The sequence below is a fragment of the Microtus pennsylvanicus genome, chromosome 5 (assembly GCF_037038515.1).
Source record: "Microtus pennsylvanicus isolate mMicPen1 chromosome 5, mMicPen1.hap1, whole genome shotgun sequence".
Lineage (NCBI taxonomy): Eukaryota > Metazoa > Chordata > Mammalia > Rodentia > Cricetidae > Microtus > Microtus pennsylvanicus.
In genome coordinates, this window is record NC_134583.1 from 124649067 (window position 1) to 124663771 (window position 14705).

At 46.9% G+C, this 14705-nt stretch overlaps 1 protein-coding gene across 2 annotated transcripts; it reads left to right on the plus strand.

The window, feature by feature from the left end:
* Positions 1-200: 200 nt before the first annotated feature.
* On the plus strand, positions 201-11495 carry Nolc1 (nucleolar and coiled-body phosphoprotein 1). 2 transcript variants are annotated; one of them, XM_075974251.1, is made up of 13 exons: positions 201-541; positions 3179-3234; positions 3350-3492; positions 3590-3723; positions 4824-4989; positions 6777-6895; positions 7184-7322; positions 7856-7984; positions 8173-8283; positions 8399-9022; positions 9142-9248; positions 9379-9471; positions 9625-11495. In XM_075974251.1, exons 1-13 carry the CDS (start codon positions 422-424, stop codon positions 9781-9783), a joined length of 2100 nt encoding a protein of 699 aa, XP_075830366.1. In that variant the 5' UTR covers positions 201-421; the 3' UTR covers positions 9784-11495. The 2 variants fall into 2 exon arrangements, with proteins under 2 accessions (XP_075830366.1, XP_075830367.1); XM_075974252.1 differs by having other exon boundaries at positions 367-541; positions 4827-4989.
* The last annotated feature ends 3210 nt before the right edge of the window (positions 11496-14705 follow it).

Consider the following 14705-nt stretch of genomic DNA (forward strand, 5'->3'; position numbering starts at 1 on the left):
CCTAGAAAGGTGGAAAAGGTTGGAGTACTGCAGTCCATTCATTATTGTGGGGTCTGAGTAGCAGCCGGTACTGTGGAAAAAAGATCCATTCAGCAAAGATAATGCGCGGGAAATCGCAAGTTTTCCCGCCACAGAAGGGAGCGTGACCTCTGACGCAAACGCTCCGCCTTCGTAATGGGCGGCCCATGGGCTCCGCCCTTAGCAGGGTGGCTACGCACGTGAGACCGGAAAGACCTTATGGACGTCGTGGCCTGGGTCCCGCCTCCCAGGTTGATGGGGAGCCGCATCGGCGAGCCCCACGCTTCCGCTGCGCGCCGCGCGACGTGATGACGACACCGGGCCCGCCCCCTGCCCTGGCCGTGCTTTGGAGTTCCTAAGTCGTGCAGCGTGCGCGACGGTAGTGACGCGTATTACCGGGAGTATGGCGGATACCGGCTTGCGCCGCGTGGTTCCAAGCGACCTTTATCCACTCGTGCTCGGCTTTCTGCGTGATAACCAACTTTCGGAGGTGGCCAACAAATTTGCAAAAGCGACAGGCGCTGTGAGTCTTGGGTTTGGTCGCGGACCGGGGTGGGTCGGCTCCAAGAATTTCTAGGCCTTGACATGCTTAGGAGGCAAGGAGGAACGGTCTGGGGTCTGTCAGTCTAATGTCCGCGAAGCCTTTCTGCTCCTCTTTCCAAAGCTTGAGGCCTCGGCGTCTCCTCTCACCATGTCTGACTAGCGAATCTTGCAGCGACGGCAGGCGTGGGTCCCGCGTGGCCCAGGTCATGTGGCTGACAACATACGATGAGCGAGCGCTAGGTCCCGCTGAGAGCATTGGATTGGCTGTGCTTGGGTCTTCTGGTGTATTTTTTTGTTGGTCGCAAATTAGCCTGAGACTCGACGATAAAGTAATAAAGGCTAGGATTTTATTTTATTTTTGCAAGAGAAGAATTGAATGAGTGTAGGGAGGGGCTACTTTCTGTAGGAGGAGTGACCATCCTTCCCTGCCAGTTTCCACTGAGCGTGGAGCTTTAGGTAGTGAAATAAAACAAATGTAGGCTTTGGCCAGGCTCTGCGATTTTCTACATATATGAGCCTAGCAGCCTTCTTTTGTTTGGGACAGGTTCTATGTAACTCTTGTGTAGGAGAGAATGGCTTTGATCTTCTCTTCCTCTTGCCTCACCCTCCTGGTGCTGAATGTATTAGGATGTGAACATAGCCGGATGTCATTTACTTCACAGACTTTGTTGTTTTATTTTAGGTTTTTCTTTTTTTCTTTTTAGTTTTTCGCGACAGGGTTTCTCTGTAGCTTTTGGAGCCTGGCCTGGCTCTTGTAGACCAGGCTGGCCTCGAACTCACAGAGATCCGCCTGCTTCTGTCTCCCGAATGCTGGGATTAAAGGCGTGTGCCACCACCGCCCAGCTGTTCTTTAGTTTTTCAACAAAGGGTTTCTTTGTGTAACCTGGCTGTCCTGGAACTCGCTTCGTAGACCATGTTGTTCCTGATTTACTGGGATTAAAGGTGTGCGCCACCACGTCCAGCTTAATTTACAGAGTTTTGATGCATGAGATACACCAAGAGAAAATGCACGAAGTAGTGATCCCATTATAAGTAGACAGTAAGCACTAGATGAGGGACAGCTTTTTGGGCGATTTGAACCCATGTAAGAGCAAGGTGAAATGGACGATGTGAAATGTTTAGAGTCTACTCAAGGAGAGCTGTAGCATTCATGGAAACACCGTGAGGAGCTGTAGACCTGTGGTCTTTTTCCAAGGATGGAACCAAGACTAAGAACTTAGGCTGCTTTTGCTTTGCTTTTATTTTTGAGATAATGTTTCCCTGTGTAACCCTGGCTAGCCTGGAATTTATGTGCCGACTAGACTGGCCTCAAAGAAATGCTCCTGCCTCTGACTGTTGGAATTAAAGGCTGCACACCTGGTCTGCGTGTTTGTCTTTTCCTTCCCCCCTTGTTTCTGCAGACCTTCCTGGCCTAGAACTTGGTTGGTAGGCCTTTTGGCCTTATTGATCCTCCTGCCTTAGATTCTGAGAATCTTGGGTTAAGGTGAGACCTTTTGAGGTTGACTACTTCTTTGTATGAGTAGGATGAAGGGAACTTTACTGCAAAGGGAAGGGATCAGATCAGTTTCACAAGGGAGTTTCTTCAGCCCAGACAGCCTGGCATGTCAGCTCTTAACTGTTGCCCTTTTCTTCTTTTGAACAGGGTTTCTCTGTAACAGCTCTGGCTCTTCTGGCCCTCCTGACTCACACAGACCCGCCTGGCTCTGCCTCCTGAGTGATGGGATTAAGGGCGTGTGTCACCATTGCTTGACTCTTCCATCTCTCCCTCCCTTTCCTTCCTCCCTTTCCTTCCTCCCTTTCCTTCCTCCCTTTCCTTCTCTTTCACACAGGATCTCTATGTAACTGTGCCTGTCCTGGGACTCTCTATTTAGACCAAGTTAACTCAAATGCAAGAGATCTTCCTATCTCTCCCTCCCAAGTGCTAGGGTTAAAGGCATGTGCCACCACACCTTGTACCTTTTAAAAAAGTCAGTTATTGCTGGGCGGTGGAGGCAGAGGCAAGTGGAGCTCTGTGAGTTCAAGGCCAAGCTGATCTACAGAGCTAGTTCCAGGACAAGCTCCAAAACTACAGAGAAACCCTGTCTCGAAAAACAAAAAAGAAAGAAAGAAAGAAGTCAATTAATTAAGCCTGCAGTGGTGAACATTAGTACAGGTGCCCGCAGAGACCAGGAATGTCAGAACTCCCTGGATCTGAAATTAACAGGTAGTTGTGAGTCTCCTGGTGGGTAGTGGAGAATGAGCACAGGTCCTCTAGAAGAGCAGTGTGTTCTCTTCACCACTTAGCCGTCAATATTCTTTATCAACATTATTAATTGCTGATTTCTAAGACTTTGAAAAGTATGGTTGGAAAGGCTTAGGAGTAGATTATATATTAGAGGAAGCCCATTTTTATGCTCACAGCCAGGCGATATGTAAGTGAACTAAGTTGAGAAAATCTTATGCATCCATGTCAAGTTGAGTAAGTAAATAGCATAACTTTTTTTTTTTTTTTGAGACAGGGTCTTCTTAGAAAGCCCTGGCTGTCTATAACTCCATGTCCTATAACCAGGCAGGTCTTGATGAAAGAATAACATAGAATCATGCCGTTTCTTTAATTTCTTTAATTCTTTTCTTGTAGACACGGCAGGATGCCAATGCTTCTTCCCTCTTGGACATCTATAGCTTCTGGCTCAAGTAAGCTTTCCTTGTTACACCTGGGCTGTTTTCTCCCCTTAGGTGGGCTGGGCTGTGTTCCCTTTTTTTGGGAAGGTTCTGATCCCTTAGAAGTAAGCCTGATCTAAATCCATAGGTCCACCAAAGCCCCAAAGCGGAAGTTACAGTCAAATGGACCGGTGACCAAGAAGGCTAAGAAGGAGACTTCGTCCAGTGACAGCAGTGAGGACAGCAGTGAGGAAGAGGACAAAGCCCAAGGACCTCCAGCAAAGAAGGCTGGTAAGGCGCTGCAGGGGTCGGGGGCCGTGCTTCAGGAAGGGCATTTGACACCTGCCTGCACAGCATAGTGATTCTTGTGGGTGCCTATCCTATCCAGCTGTACCTGCCAAGCGAACCAGTTTGCCTCAGCTTGCTGGGAAGGCGGCAGCAGCCAAAGCGTCAGAGAGCAGCAGTAGCGAAGAATCCAGCGATGAGGAGGAGGAAGAAGACAACAAAAAGAAGCCTGTCCAGGTTTGCAGCTTTCGTTGTAAAGAATTTGGCAATGAACCTAAACTGGGCATCTGGTCTATGTTTGGGGTGGTGGGAGCTGTTCAGTAAGGGATACATTCTGGGGATTTTTTTTTTCTTTTTTCTTTTTCTTTTTTTTTTTTTTGAAACGGTTTCTCTGTATCTTTGGAGCCTGTCCTGGAAATTGCTCTGTAGACCAGGCTGGCCTCAAACTCAGAGATCCGCCTGCCTCTGCCTCCCAAGTGCTGGGATTAAAGGCCTGTGCCCCCACCACCTGGCTAATTCTGGGGATTTTTGAAGAAGATAAAATTGAGGTCTAGAATGATGGGATCCAAATGTAGGCAGAAATCACCTTTACTCGGGACTGTGTTCTTCGGGATATGTAGAGGGCCCGAGAACACAGTTGTTTTGATGGGAGCTGTTGACAAGATTGCGAGGAACAGGCCAGCATTAGCGTGTTGTTGAACTTTTTCACTGCTTAGCTCTTTGAGTATCTTCCTTTTCCTTGCCATTTCAGTGGGTTCTTAAAAAAAAAAACGCATCTTGGGAGCCTTTTGAGTGCCCAGGTGTTCTTGCTGATTGCCCTGGTGCATATTTTGTTTTGTGGTGTTATTTTTCTGTTTTTGTTTCTTTGGGGGGGGGTTTATTTTTCAAGACAGGGATTCTTTGTAGTTTTGGAGCCTGTCCTAGAACTAGCTCTTATAGACCAGACTGGCTCCGAACTCAGAGATCCGCTTGCCTCTGCCTCCTGAGTGCTGGGATTAAAGGTGTGCGCCACCACCGCCTGGCATATTTATTTAGTATGTATACAGTGTTCTGCCTGCACACGAGAAGAGGGCACCAGATCATATTACATCTGTGAGCCATCTTGTGGTTGCTGGGAATTGAACTCAGGATGTTTGAAAGAACAGCCAGTGTTCTTAACCTCTGAGCCACCTCTCCAGTCCTATTTTGTGGGTTTTTTGAGATAGGGTCTCTTTGTATAGCACTGGCTGTCCTGGAACCTTCTATGTTGATCAGGTTGACATTGAACTCAGATCCACCTGTCTACCTCCTACTTGTTTCAGTTAAAGACATTTGCCGCCATCTTTGTTTTGTTTTAGCAGAAGGTAGTTAAGCCCCAAGCCAAGGCAGTCAGAACTCCTCCTAAGAAAGCCAAGAGCTCTGAGTCCGAGTCTGACTCAAGCTCTGAGGATGAAACACCGCAGACCCAGAAGCTAAAGACAGCTCCGGCAGGCAAAGCTCAGCCGAAAGCCTCAGCCAAGCCAGGTATTTCTGTCCCCGGGAGGGTAGGCTGGGACCAGTGTCAGATGGGTATGGTTGTCGAATGACAGGTGTTCATCTCCTCTTTGGCCGGTCATGACTGGAAAGGGCTGTCATCTCACCTACCCAGAAAAGGGAAGCAAGAGAAGTATAAGGCGAGCCTGAAAAACCTACTGAGACCCTGTCTCAAAGTTTTAGGAGGGGAATATGAGGCTGGTCATTATTCCAGTACTTGGGATAAGTCTGTGGGAGGGTATTTGCCTCAAATGTGCAAGGCCTGGGTTTAGTCCTCAATGCTACACACATGTCAGGCACAGTGCGCTCCTGTAATACCTGCAGCTGAACTGGAATTGCTGTAATTCAGGGCCAGTTTAGTTAACTTCCCAAGTTCTGGGCCATCTGAAGAGGGGGAAGAAATCAAAAACAATTTTATAAAATTTTATGGCTGGGACCAGTATATAAGAAAAGCAGCTTTAGCAAGAAAAACTTTGGTTTTTATTTCTTTTTTGGTTTTTTAATACAAGGTTTTTCTGTAACAGTTCTGTCTGTCCTTGAACTTGCTTTGTACATCAGGCTGGCCTTGAGCTTGCTTGTCTCTGCCTCCCAAGTGCTGGGATTAAAGGTGTGCATCACTACCACCTGGCAAGAAAATTTTTTTTTTTTTAATTTGCTTTTTGCGTAGCAACCCATACCATCCTTGGACTGATTAGTCCTTCTTTACTAAAGGGCTAAGTAGCAATTAAGTTCCAGGTCATCCTGTCTCAGCCTCTTGACAGCTAGAATTACAGATACATGGTCATAAAACCCAGGGGGAAGATAGATGACTTTAAAAAGAACTTTTAGCCAGGTATAGTAGGGCATGCCTTTAATCTCTGCACTTGGGAGACAGAGGCAGGCAGATCTTTAAGTTCCAGGACAGCCAGACCTATGTGATAAACTGTGTGTGTGTGAGCATGCCCCATATGAATGCAGGGGACTCTGGGACTCGAGCTAGAGGAGCTGCTGAGCCATTTCTCCAGCCCCTTAATTTCTATTTTTGAGAGAAAAAAGTTTAAAAGAGCAGGCTGGCCTTGTATTTGATCCTCCTACCTCTGCTTCCAAGTGCTAAGGTTGTGTGTGTGTGTGTGTGTGTGTGTGTGTGTGTGTGTGTGTGTGTGTGTGTGTTACGCATATTTATTTTGTTTGTTCCTTGGGTAAGGTCAGGACTCTCTGTAGTCCTGTGGCCTTAAACTTGTGATCTTTCTGCCTCAGGCTATCACATGTGGAACTGATGGGCATTCCTTAGCTCAGTTTAGTGGTACACGCTTCCTCTCAGCCTGAGGTTAGACCCTCAGTCGCAGCTGAGCAGATTCCCAGGCTGGGCTGTGTGTGTGATAAGTACTTTATTCCCTGTGAGCAGCGCTCACAGGCTGTGTGTTCTTTCCTGCTTTCACTGCCACCCTTACTCCATAAAACAAGTAGTTTCTTATGATGTGGGCTGACTTAGGCTTTACAAGATCTGTGAATAGAGGTTGAAGAGAAAGACTGAGAAAGTGATGTTTAAGTGGCTTATTGTCTGTGAGGTGTATCTGTACATGTCACAGCATGCACATGGAGCTTAAGAGGAGGGACAGCTTAAAGAACTGGTTCTCCTTTTACCATGTACCCACTAGGCTTCAAGTTCAGGCTTGGTGACAAGCACCTTTATCCACTGAGCCATTTCACTAGCCTTAGAATTGCTAGAGACTCTTAACTCTGCTAACAGGAGCTTTTTTTGAAGTCTCCCAATTTATCTCTTCGGCTTTGTGTCTCAGGTTCACCAGCGAGAGCACAGCCTAAAGCAGCCAATGGCAAAGCAGCCAGCAGCAGCAGCGACAGCAGCAGCAGCGACGACTCTGAGGAGGAGGAGGAGAAGGCAGCAGCACCTCCCAAGGTCAGGGTTGTGACTGTCCAGTGAAGTGAAGGAGCTACAGGGTGTCTCTCCGATTGGAGTGACTTGTGGGTTTTGGTTTGTTTGTTTTTATTTATTTATTTTTGCTTGCTTTTCAAGACAGGGTTTTTCTGTAGCCCTGACTATCTTGGATGCTATGTAGGCCAGGCTTGTCTCAGACTCCACCTGCCTCCACCTCTCGAGTGCTGAGATCAAAGTCGTGCGCTATTACTTCAGCTTGATTGAATTATTTGGAAAGTTATTTTCCTCTAATTTAAATTTTTCTCTCAGATGCAAACTATACCTAAAAAGCAAGTCGTGGCCAAGGCACCAGTGAAAGTAGCTGCCACCCCTACCCAGAAGAGCTCTAGCAGTGAAGAGTCTTCTAGTGAAGAGGAAGAACAGAAAAAACCCGTGAAGAAAAAACCAGGTGATTGGACACTAGGCATCAGGCTGTGGAACGCGCCTGTGAAGCGGTCCTCGTGGCCCAGCAGCTAAGAGTGACACACTTAGAGATTCTGTTTCTAGGCAGAGAACCAAAGAATTTAAGTACTCACTTTATTTTGTGGTGCTAGGGATTAAACCTAGGACTTTATGCATGTTAGGCAGGTTTTGTTCTTAGAAGATACAATCCTGTGTGCATATTTTATTATTTCTGTTACCTGTCTGTTTTAAAGATTTATTTATTTATTATGGGTACAGCACTCTGCCTGCATGCATACCTACACACCAGAAGAGGGCACCAGATCTCATTAAGATGATTGTGAGCCACTATGTGATTACTGGGAAATGAACTCAGGACCTCCAGAAGAGTAGCCATGTTTATTTGAAATATTTGAGGCCCAGGCCAACCTCAAATTTACAGTGTTCTTCCTACCTTAGCCTTATGAATGTCAGAATTACAGGCATGAACCACTGTGCCTAAATAATGCATGTTTCAAAATTATTCTACCTTTTAAACAGGTCCTTACAGTTCAGTCCCACCGCCTTCTGTTCCTTTGCAAAAGAAGTCCTTGGGAACCCAGTCTCCAAAGAAAGCTGCCGTGCAGAGACAGCCCGCAGAAAGCAGTGAGGACAGCAGTGAGGAGTCTGGTGAGTTCCAGGATGCAGTGGAACTACAGGGATGGGGGAAGAACACAGAGAAAAATACTCTGCACCTCTGGTGCTTTTGAGTGATGTAAGAGAAAGCTCAGGGCTGTGTAAATTGTTACATTATTTCCATTGCTTTCCTGGTTGGCTTGCAATTCTGGACCTTTCCTAATGTCACAAGTTCTCCCCAGATTCAAGTTCCGAGGAAGAGAAAAAAAACCCTGCTAAAGCAGTCGTCTCCAAAACACCTGCCAAACCAACTCCAGTGAAGAAGAAAGCAGAGAGCTCTTCAGACAGCTCGGGTAATGCTGCCCAACCCTGGGGCCCCTGGGATACTCATTGTTTTGGGTATCCTGCTGTTATGGGGTTCCCCTGAATTTATTTTTGGGGAGCTGTTCATTCTGTCCTCTTATCTAGATTCTGACAGTTCTGAGGATGAAGCTCCTGCCAAGCCAGTCAGTACCACCAAGAATTCCTTAAGCAAGTCAGCTGTCACTCCCAAGCCATCTGCAGCTAAGGCAGCTGTAACTCCCAAGCAACCTGCAGGCAGTGGCCAGAAACCTCAGACCAGAAAGGCTGACAGTAGCTCCAGCGAGGAGGAGAGCAGCTCCAGCGAGGAGGAGACGACAAAGAAAACTGTGACAACCCCCAAACCCAAGGTTACTGCTAAAGCAGCACCATCTCTGCCCGCCAAACAGGCTCCTCAGGCTGCGGACAGCAGCTCTGACTCAGACAGTTCCAGCAGTGATGAAGAGGAGAAGACACCTAAGCCTCCAGCTAAGAAGGCAGGAGGAGGTGGAACCGCATCCAAACCAGCAGCTGTGAAGAAAGCAGCAGCCAAGAGCAGCAGCTCCTCCGAAGACTCCAGTGAGGAGGAAGAGGAGAAACCCAAGGGCAAGGGCACTGCTAAACCACAGGCCAGCAAGGCCAATGGCACTCCAGCTTCTCAGAACGGAAAAGCAGACAGGGAAAGCGAGGAGGAGGAAGAAGAGGAGGAAGAGAAAGAGACAAAAAAGGCGGCAGTGTCGGCTTCCAAGTCAGGTCTATATCTGTAGGGTCACCCCCTGGGTTTTATCCTCCATTACTGGGTATACTCAGGGGGGAAGGTAGACAGGGAGACGTTTGCCCCCTGACTTTTGAGTCTGGCTATTGTTTTGCAGGTTCAGGAAAGAAACGAAAGCAGAATGAGACAACAGAAGAAGCAGAGACTCCTCAAGCTAAGAAAGTTAAGCTCCAGACTCCAAACACATTTCCAAAAAGGAAGAAAGTACGTTGCTCCACGGTGTCCTCATAACACGCCCTTAAACCATAGAGGAAACCCTCAGGCCCACCTTGACAGTTGGGCCTGACACCACGGGGCTATCAGTCAGCACCATATCTTCTGCTTCATTCTCTAGGCAGAAAAAAGGGCATCGTCCCCATTCCGAAGGGTCAGGGAAGAGGAGATTGAGGTGGATTCACGAGTAGCAGACAATTCCTTTGATGCCAAGGTGAGGGGTGCTGGCTGCTCAGGACCTGGGAGAGAAGGGCAGTTGGGTTTAGGTTGCTGGAACCTCATGGATTCAGATCGCTTTGAAGGGACAGTAGGGGAGGTGACTGCTTTGGTGTTGTCTTCTGTGTATTAACCTCTCATTGTTTACCAGCGAGGGGCAGCTGGAGACTGGGGTGAGCGAGCCAATCAGGTCCTGAAGTTCACCAAAGGCAAGTCCTTCCGACATGAAAAAACGAAGAAAAAGCGGGGCAGCTACCGGGGAGGCTCCATCTCTGTCCAGGTCAATTCTGTCAAGTTTGATAGCGAGTGACCTGTGACCATCTTAGAAAAGGAAGGTGATGTTGAGAGACTGGCCCGTCACCTCCACTGGACCAGAGACTCGGTGTTGTTAGGGGAGGGTCTCTCAGCAAGGATGGTTTTGAGCAGATCCTGACGTCGTTACAGTCTCCAGGCCTTTTATGTTCCACTTTTGTGTGGGTTTGTTTTTGAGTATTGTCATTGCCTTCCTGTTCTGGGGTCTTCGTACTGAGAAGTTTTATATTTTATATTAAATGATTTCGTACAGATTTTTGTTGTGATTTTCAGAAGTCAGTTCTACAGATTCAAGTCTTAGCTATTGCCTAAGACATAGCAAAATGTCACATGGTAAAAATTTTTGTCAGCCAGGCGGTTGTGGCGCACGCCTTTAATCCCAGCACTCGGGAGGCAGAGGCAGGTGGATATCTGAGAGTTCGAGGCCAGCCTGGTCTACAAGAGCTAGTTCCAGGATAGGCTCCAAAACTACAGAAAAACCCTGTCTCGTAAAACCAAAAAAAAAATACTTTCTCCCTGTAGGATTACGTTCACATTTTACCCTTCCTTTCCTCAGAAAGCGGAAATGGCGGGCGCTGACTCACTGGGTCTGAGATTGATGCTTTCAGAAGCCAGCATGGATCTACCAGCTTTTGGGGATAAAATTGCTGTTCTTGGAAATATAACAGCCTATAAAATTGATAGGTAGTGGTGGCTCACACCTTTAATCCCAGCACTTGGGGGACAGAAGCAGGTAGATCAGGACAGCCAGGGCTACACAAAAACCCTGTCTGAGGTGGGAGTTAACAGGCAGGATTTTGTGTGGTGTGAATATAACTGTCTTGAGTATTTTGTTTTTAGTAGTTAATATTACATGTTTACAGTTCATCTTGGTTTTAATTTCAGAGCAAGCTTTTCTGATATTTAAAGGCATTTTCAACAACTTGACTATTACTGCTATGTATTCTAAGTTCATGACTGTATTTGATTGTTTTTAACATTGTCACAAACTGAATGACAATGCTTAATTACTTCTGTCTTGGTAACAGTGGTGACATGAAATTGGTGTAATTAATTTCTGCATGGTTGAAAACCACTGGTCAAGGAAATGGAAATGATGGATTCAAATATTAAATCTTCAGCCCCCAATATCTAGTAGGTTCAGTGGGCACATCACGGGAAACTTGTGAGGCGTGGAGGACCTTACAAAGACAGGCTGGAGAACAGGGAGGTTGGAGGCATCTGAACGGATCATTTCGTCTTGGGTGGTTCCCTGGGAGTGATTGTGTCTTGTTTAAGTTCGTCTTCTGGACTAATTGTTAGTACCTTAGCTGTGGAGTTACTGATGCAGACTAATGGGTACCGCTGGGAGGCATCTTGGATAGTGCGCTTGCCGAGCATCCGTGAGACCCTAGTTTGATCCCTGACACTTTACGTAAATACACAAATGAGCAGAGAGATTCCTGGGCCAAGGGAGTAGATGATAAAGACTTGGAATGAGACCATTGACAGAGCTCAGCCGGCACGAGGGAGGGAAGGAAGATCTGACCTGAGGACAGGCCCAGGTTTCACGGATGAAGAGGAAGATGTCAAGAACGGCCTTCCGTGTTCAGTCCACAGTCACCTGATAACTTGTTAGAGCTGGTTTTCTGTGACAGAAAGAATGTGCTGATGTCTGCGTGGTCAGAGCTGTGCGGCTTACTACAAAACAATAAACTGGATGCTTTATGATGTGCTGAGTTATTTTTGTGAGTGTAAGGCCTCAGCTCCACACAGCAGAACGAGGGGCAGGTTTGGGACCTGTTGGGAGTTCATTACAGAGGTTTCTTGGCATTGGTTTGCCAGATCTTACCCACACTTCTCAGTACAGTAACTAGGCTCAGCTACTGCACGGTTCAGTTGGGAATTCACAAGATGGCCTATAAACCAAACCTAGCCTGTGCTTTTTGCATCTAGGGGTTAAATGATTTTTACATTAAAATGTCAGCACTTAGGAAGTAGAGGCCAGCCTGGTCTACAGAGCAAGTTCCAGTATAGCCAGGGCTACACAGAGAAACCCTGTCGCACAAAAAGAAGAAAAAGCCTTATTTTGTCTGGGTGTAGTAGTGCAGACCTCTTATTCCAGGCTAGCCTAGTCTACATAGAAAGTTCCAGGTTAGACAATACTACATTAGTGAGACCCTATTTCAAGAAAATACAGCTGGGCGGGCGGTAGTGTTGTACCCCATTAATCCCAGCAATGAGAAGACAGGCAGGTGGATCTTTGAGGTCAACCAAATCTACAGAGTGAGTTCCAAGAAAGCCAGGGCTACATAGTGAAACTTGGTCTTAAAAAAACAATTTAGGATGGGCGATGGTGGCGCACACCTTTAATCCCAGCACTTTAATCCCAGGAGGCAGAGGCAGGCGTATCTCTGAGTTCCAGACCAGCCTGGTCTGCTGCAGAGCTAGTTCCAGGACAGGCTCCAAAGCCACGGAGAAACCCTGTCTCGAAAAAAAAAAAAAAGAAAAGAAAAGAAAAAACAACTTAGGATTCTCTTCCCTCACATCATGACTAGTCTGACTATGGAACATTTTTGCTTTAATTTTTTTTATTTTTAGTTTATGTACATTGGTGTTTTTTTTTTTTTGTTTGTTTGTTTTTTGTTTTTCGAGACAGGGTTTCTCTGTAGCTTTGGAGCCCGTCCTGGAACTCCCTTGGTAGACCAGGCTGGCCTCAAACTCACAGAGATCCGCCTGTCTCTGCCTCCCAAGTGCTGGGATTACAGGCGTGCGCCACCACCGCCCGGCTCGTACATTGGTGTTTTGACTGCATGTATGCGTGAGGGTTTTGATCCATTCAAACTGGAGTAACACATAGTTGTGAGCTAGGAAATAGACCCAGGTCCTGCAGAAGAGCAGCCAGTGCTCTTGACCACTGACCCATCTCCAGCCCCTGTAAAACCTTTTTTAAAATTCCACTTATTGGAGCTGGACAGATGGATCAATAGTTTAAAGCACTTACTGCTTTTGTAGAGGACTGGGGTTCAATTCCCAGCACCCATGTGGCGAATGGTTCACAACCCCAGTTCCAGAGGATCCAAAGCCCTATTCTGACCTTGGGCACCAGGCATGAATGTGGTACACATACATGAAGTTTGTGGGTGGATGGGTGGGGATAGTGCACATGTGGTCAGACAACAGCTATGAGTCAGTTTTCTCCACCATGTGGGTCCTGGTGATTGCATTGGGTCTTCAGGCTTAGGCAAAGTGTCTTTAATTAACCACACTTTTTTTTTTTTTAAAGACTGGGTCTAGACTAATGGTGGTGTCACACACTTGTCTACAAAACTTAAAAAAGACAGGATCTCATGTAATCCAGGCCTCACTGTAGCTGAGAATGACAGATCGTTTTTCCGGAGTTCTGGGATTAGAGTGCAATGTACCACGTTTTATGTGGTGCTGGAGATCAAAGCCAACTACTCATGAACAGTAGTAGGTTAGCACCCCACCAGCTGAGTCACGTTCTCAGCCCCAGAATAATACTCTTGACCCAAACACAACTGAACTGCTAGGGAAACAATTATTCTAAAGGTGAGTTTTCAGAATTGCAGCTCTGAAGGACCCCTTAAACTTCTTTTTTTTTTTTTTTAAATATATTTATTTATTATGTATACAATATTCTGTCTGTGTGTATGCCTTCAGGCCAGAAGAGGGCACCAGACCCCATTACAGATGGCTGTGAGCCACCATGTGGTTGCTGGGAATTGAACTCAGGACCTCCGGAAGAGCAGACAATGCTCTCAACCTCTGAGCCATCTCTCCAGCCCCCCCCTTAAACTTCTGCAGTTACTGAAGAGGCCAGTAGGTGGTGCTCTTACCCACCGCATAGGAAGCCTGTTCTTGCTGTGAGCTAAATACAGAGTAAGACTGATCTTAGTTGCAGCTGTTTCTGGAGGGTACCAAAAGGCAATCTGGCCTATGGGATCATTTGTCACCTGAAAGCCAGCTGCAAGCAATGTGGCTTGTAAAAGCCAAGACTACCGTGGAACCCTGCCACCCAAGTGAAGGGATAAGGAGGGAAAAGCGATATAAAGAGTATAAAGCTAGGTATAGTCAGTCGGTGGTGGCGCACACCTTTAATCCCAGCACTCAGAAGGCAGAGGCTGGTCATCTCTGAGTTCCAGGACAGCCATGGCTACACAGAGAAACCATGTCTCAAAAACAACAACAAAAAAGTATAAAGATAGATACAGAGGGAATATTGGTTGCCTTCATGGATGGCTAAGAGTTGTGTTTAGGAAGTGAGGAAGGCAGCTTCCAGGAGATAAGCAATGCACTCTATCCTGAACTGAACAGGATGTGTGTGTGTGTGTGTGTGTGTGTGTGTTCCCACTAAAGATGGTTGTGAGCCCATGTGGTTGCTGGGAATTGAACTCGGGAACATTGGAAGAGCAATCCATGCTCTGAACTACTGAGCTATCTCTCCAGCCCCCTCCTTCCATCTTCTTACCTTTGGTGAAGTGTTCGTAGTAGACATAAGCTCATTCAGCAGCTGTGCCTGCCCATTCAGGCTCTCAGCATCAGAAGCTACAAACTAGTGCACCCTGGCTTGCTGCTGTCCTCAGGAACTAGATTACATAGGCACAGAGGTCACCTGTAGGATTCCAAACTCACCTCAGGCTAAGCAGCAGTCAAACTCAGAGACTGGCCTAGTCCATTCACCTTGAAATTCCTCCTGGGTGTAGCTCTGCCACTGTTACTGCTTCTCCTCCTTAGGGACTCCATAGATCACTGGGTTCTCACCTGTCCTCTGCGACCCTTTAATCCAGTTCCTCATGTTGCGGTGACCCCCAACCATGAAATTATTTTGTGGCTACTTCATAACTGTAATTTTGCTGTTATAAACCGTAACGTAAGTATCTGATATATGACCCCTGTTGGGGTCGCGTCCTTCCACGC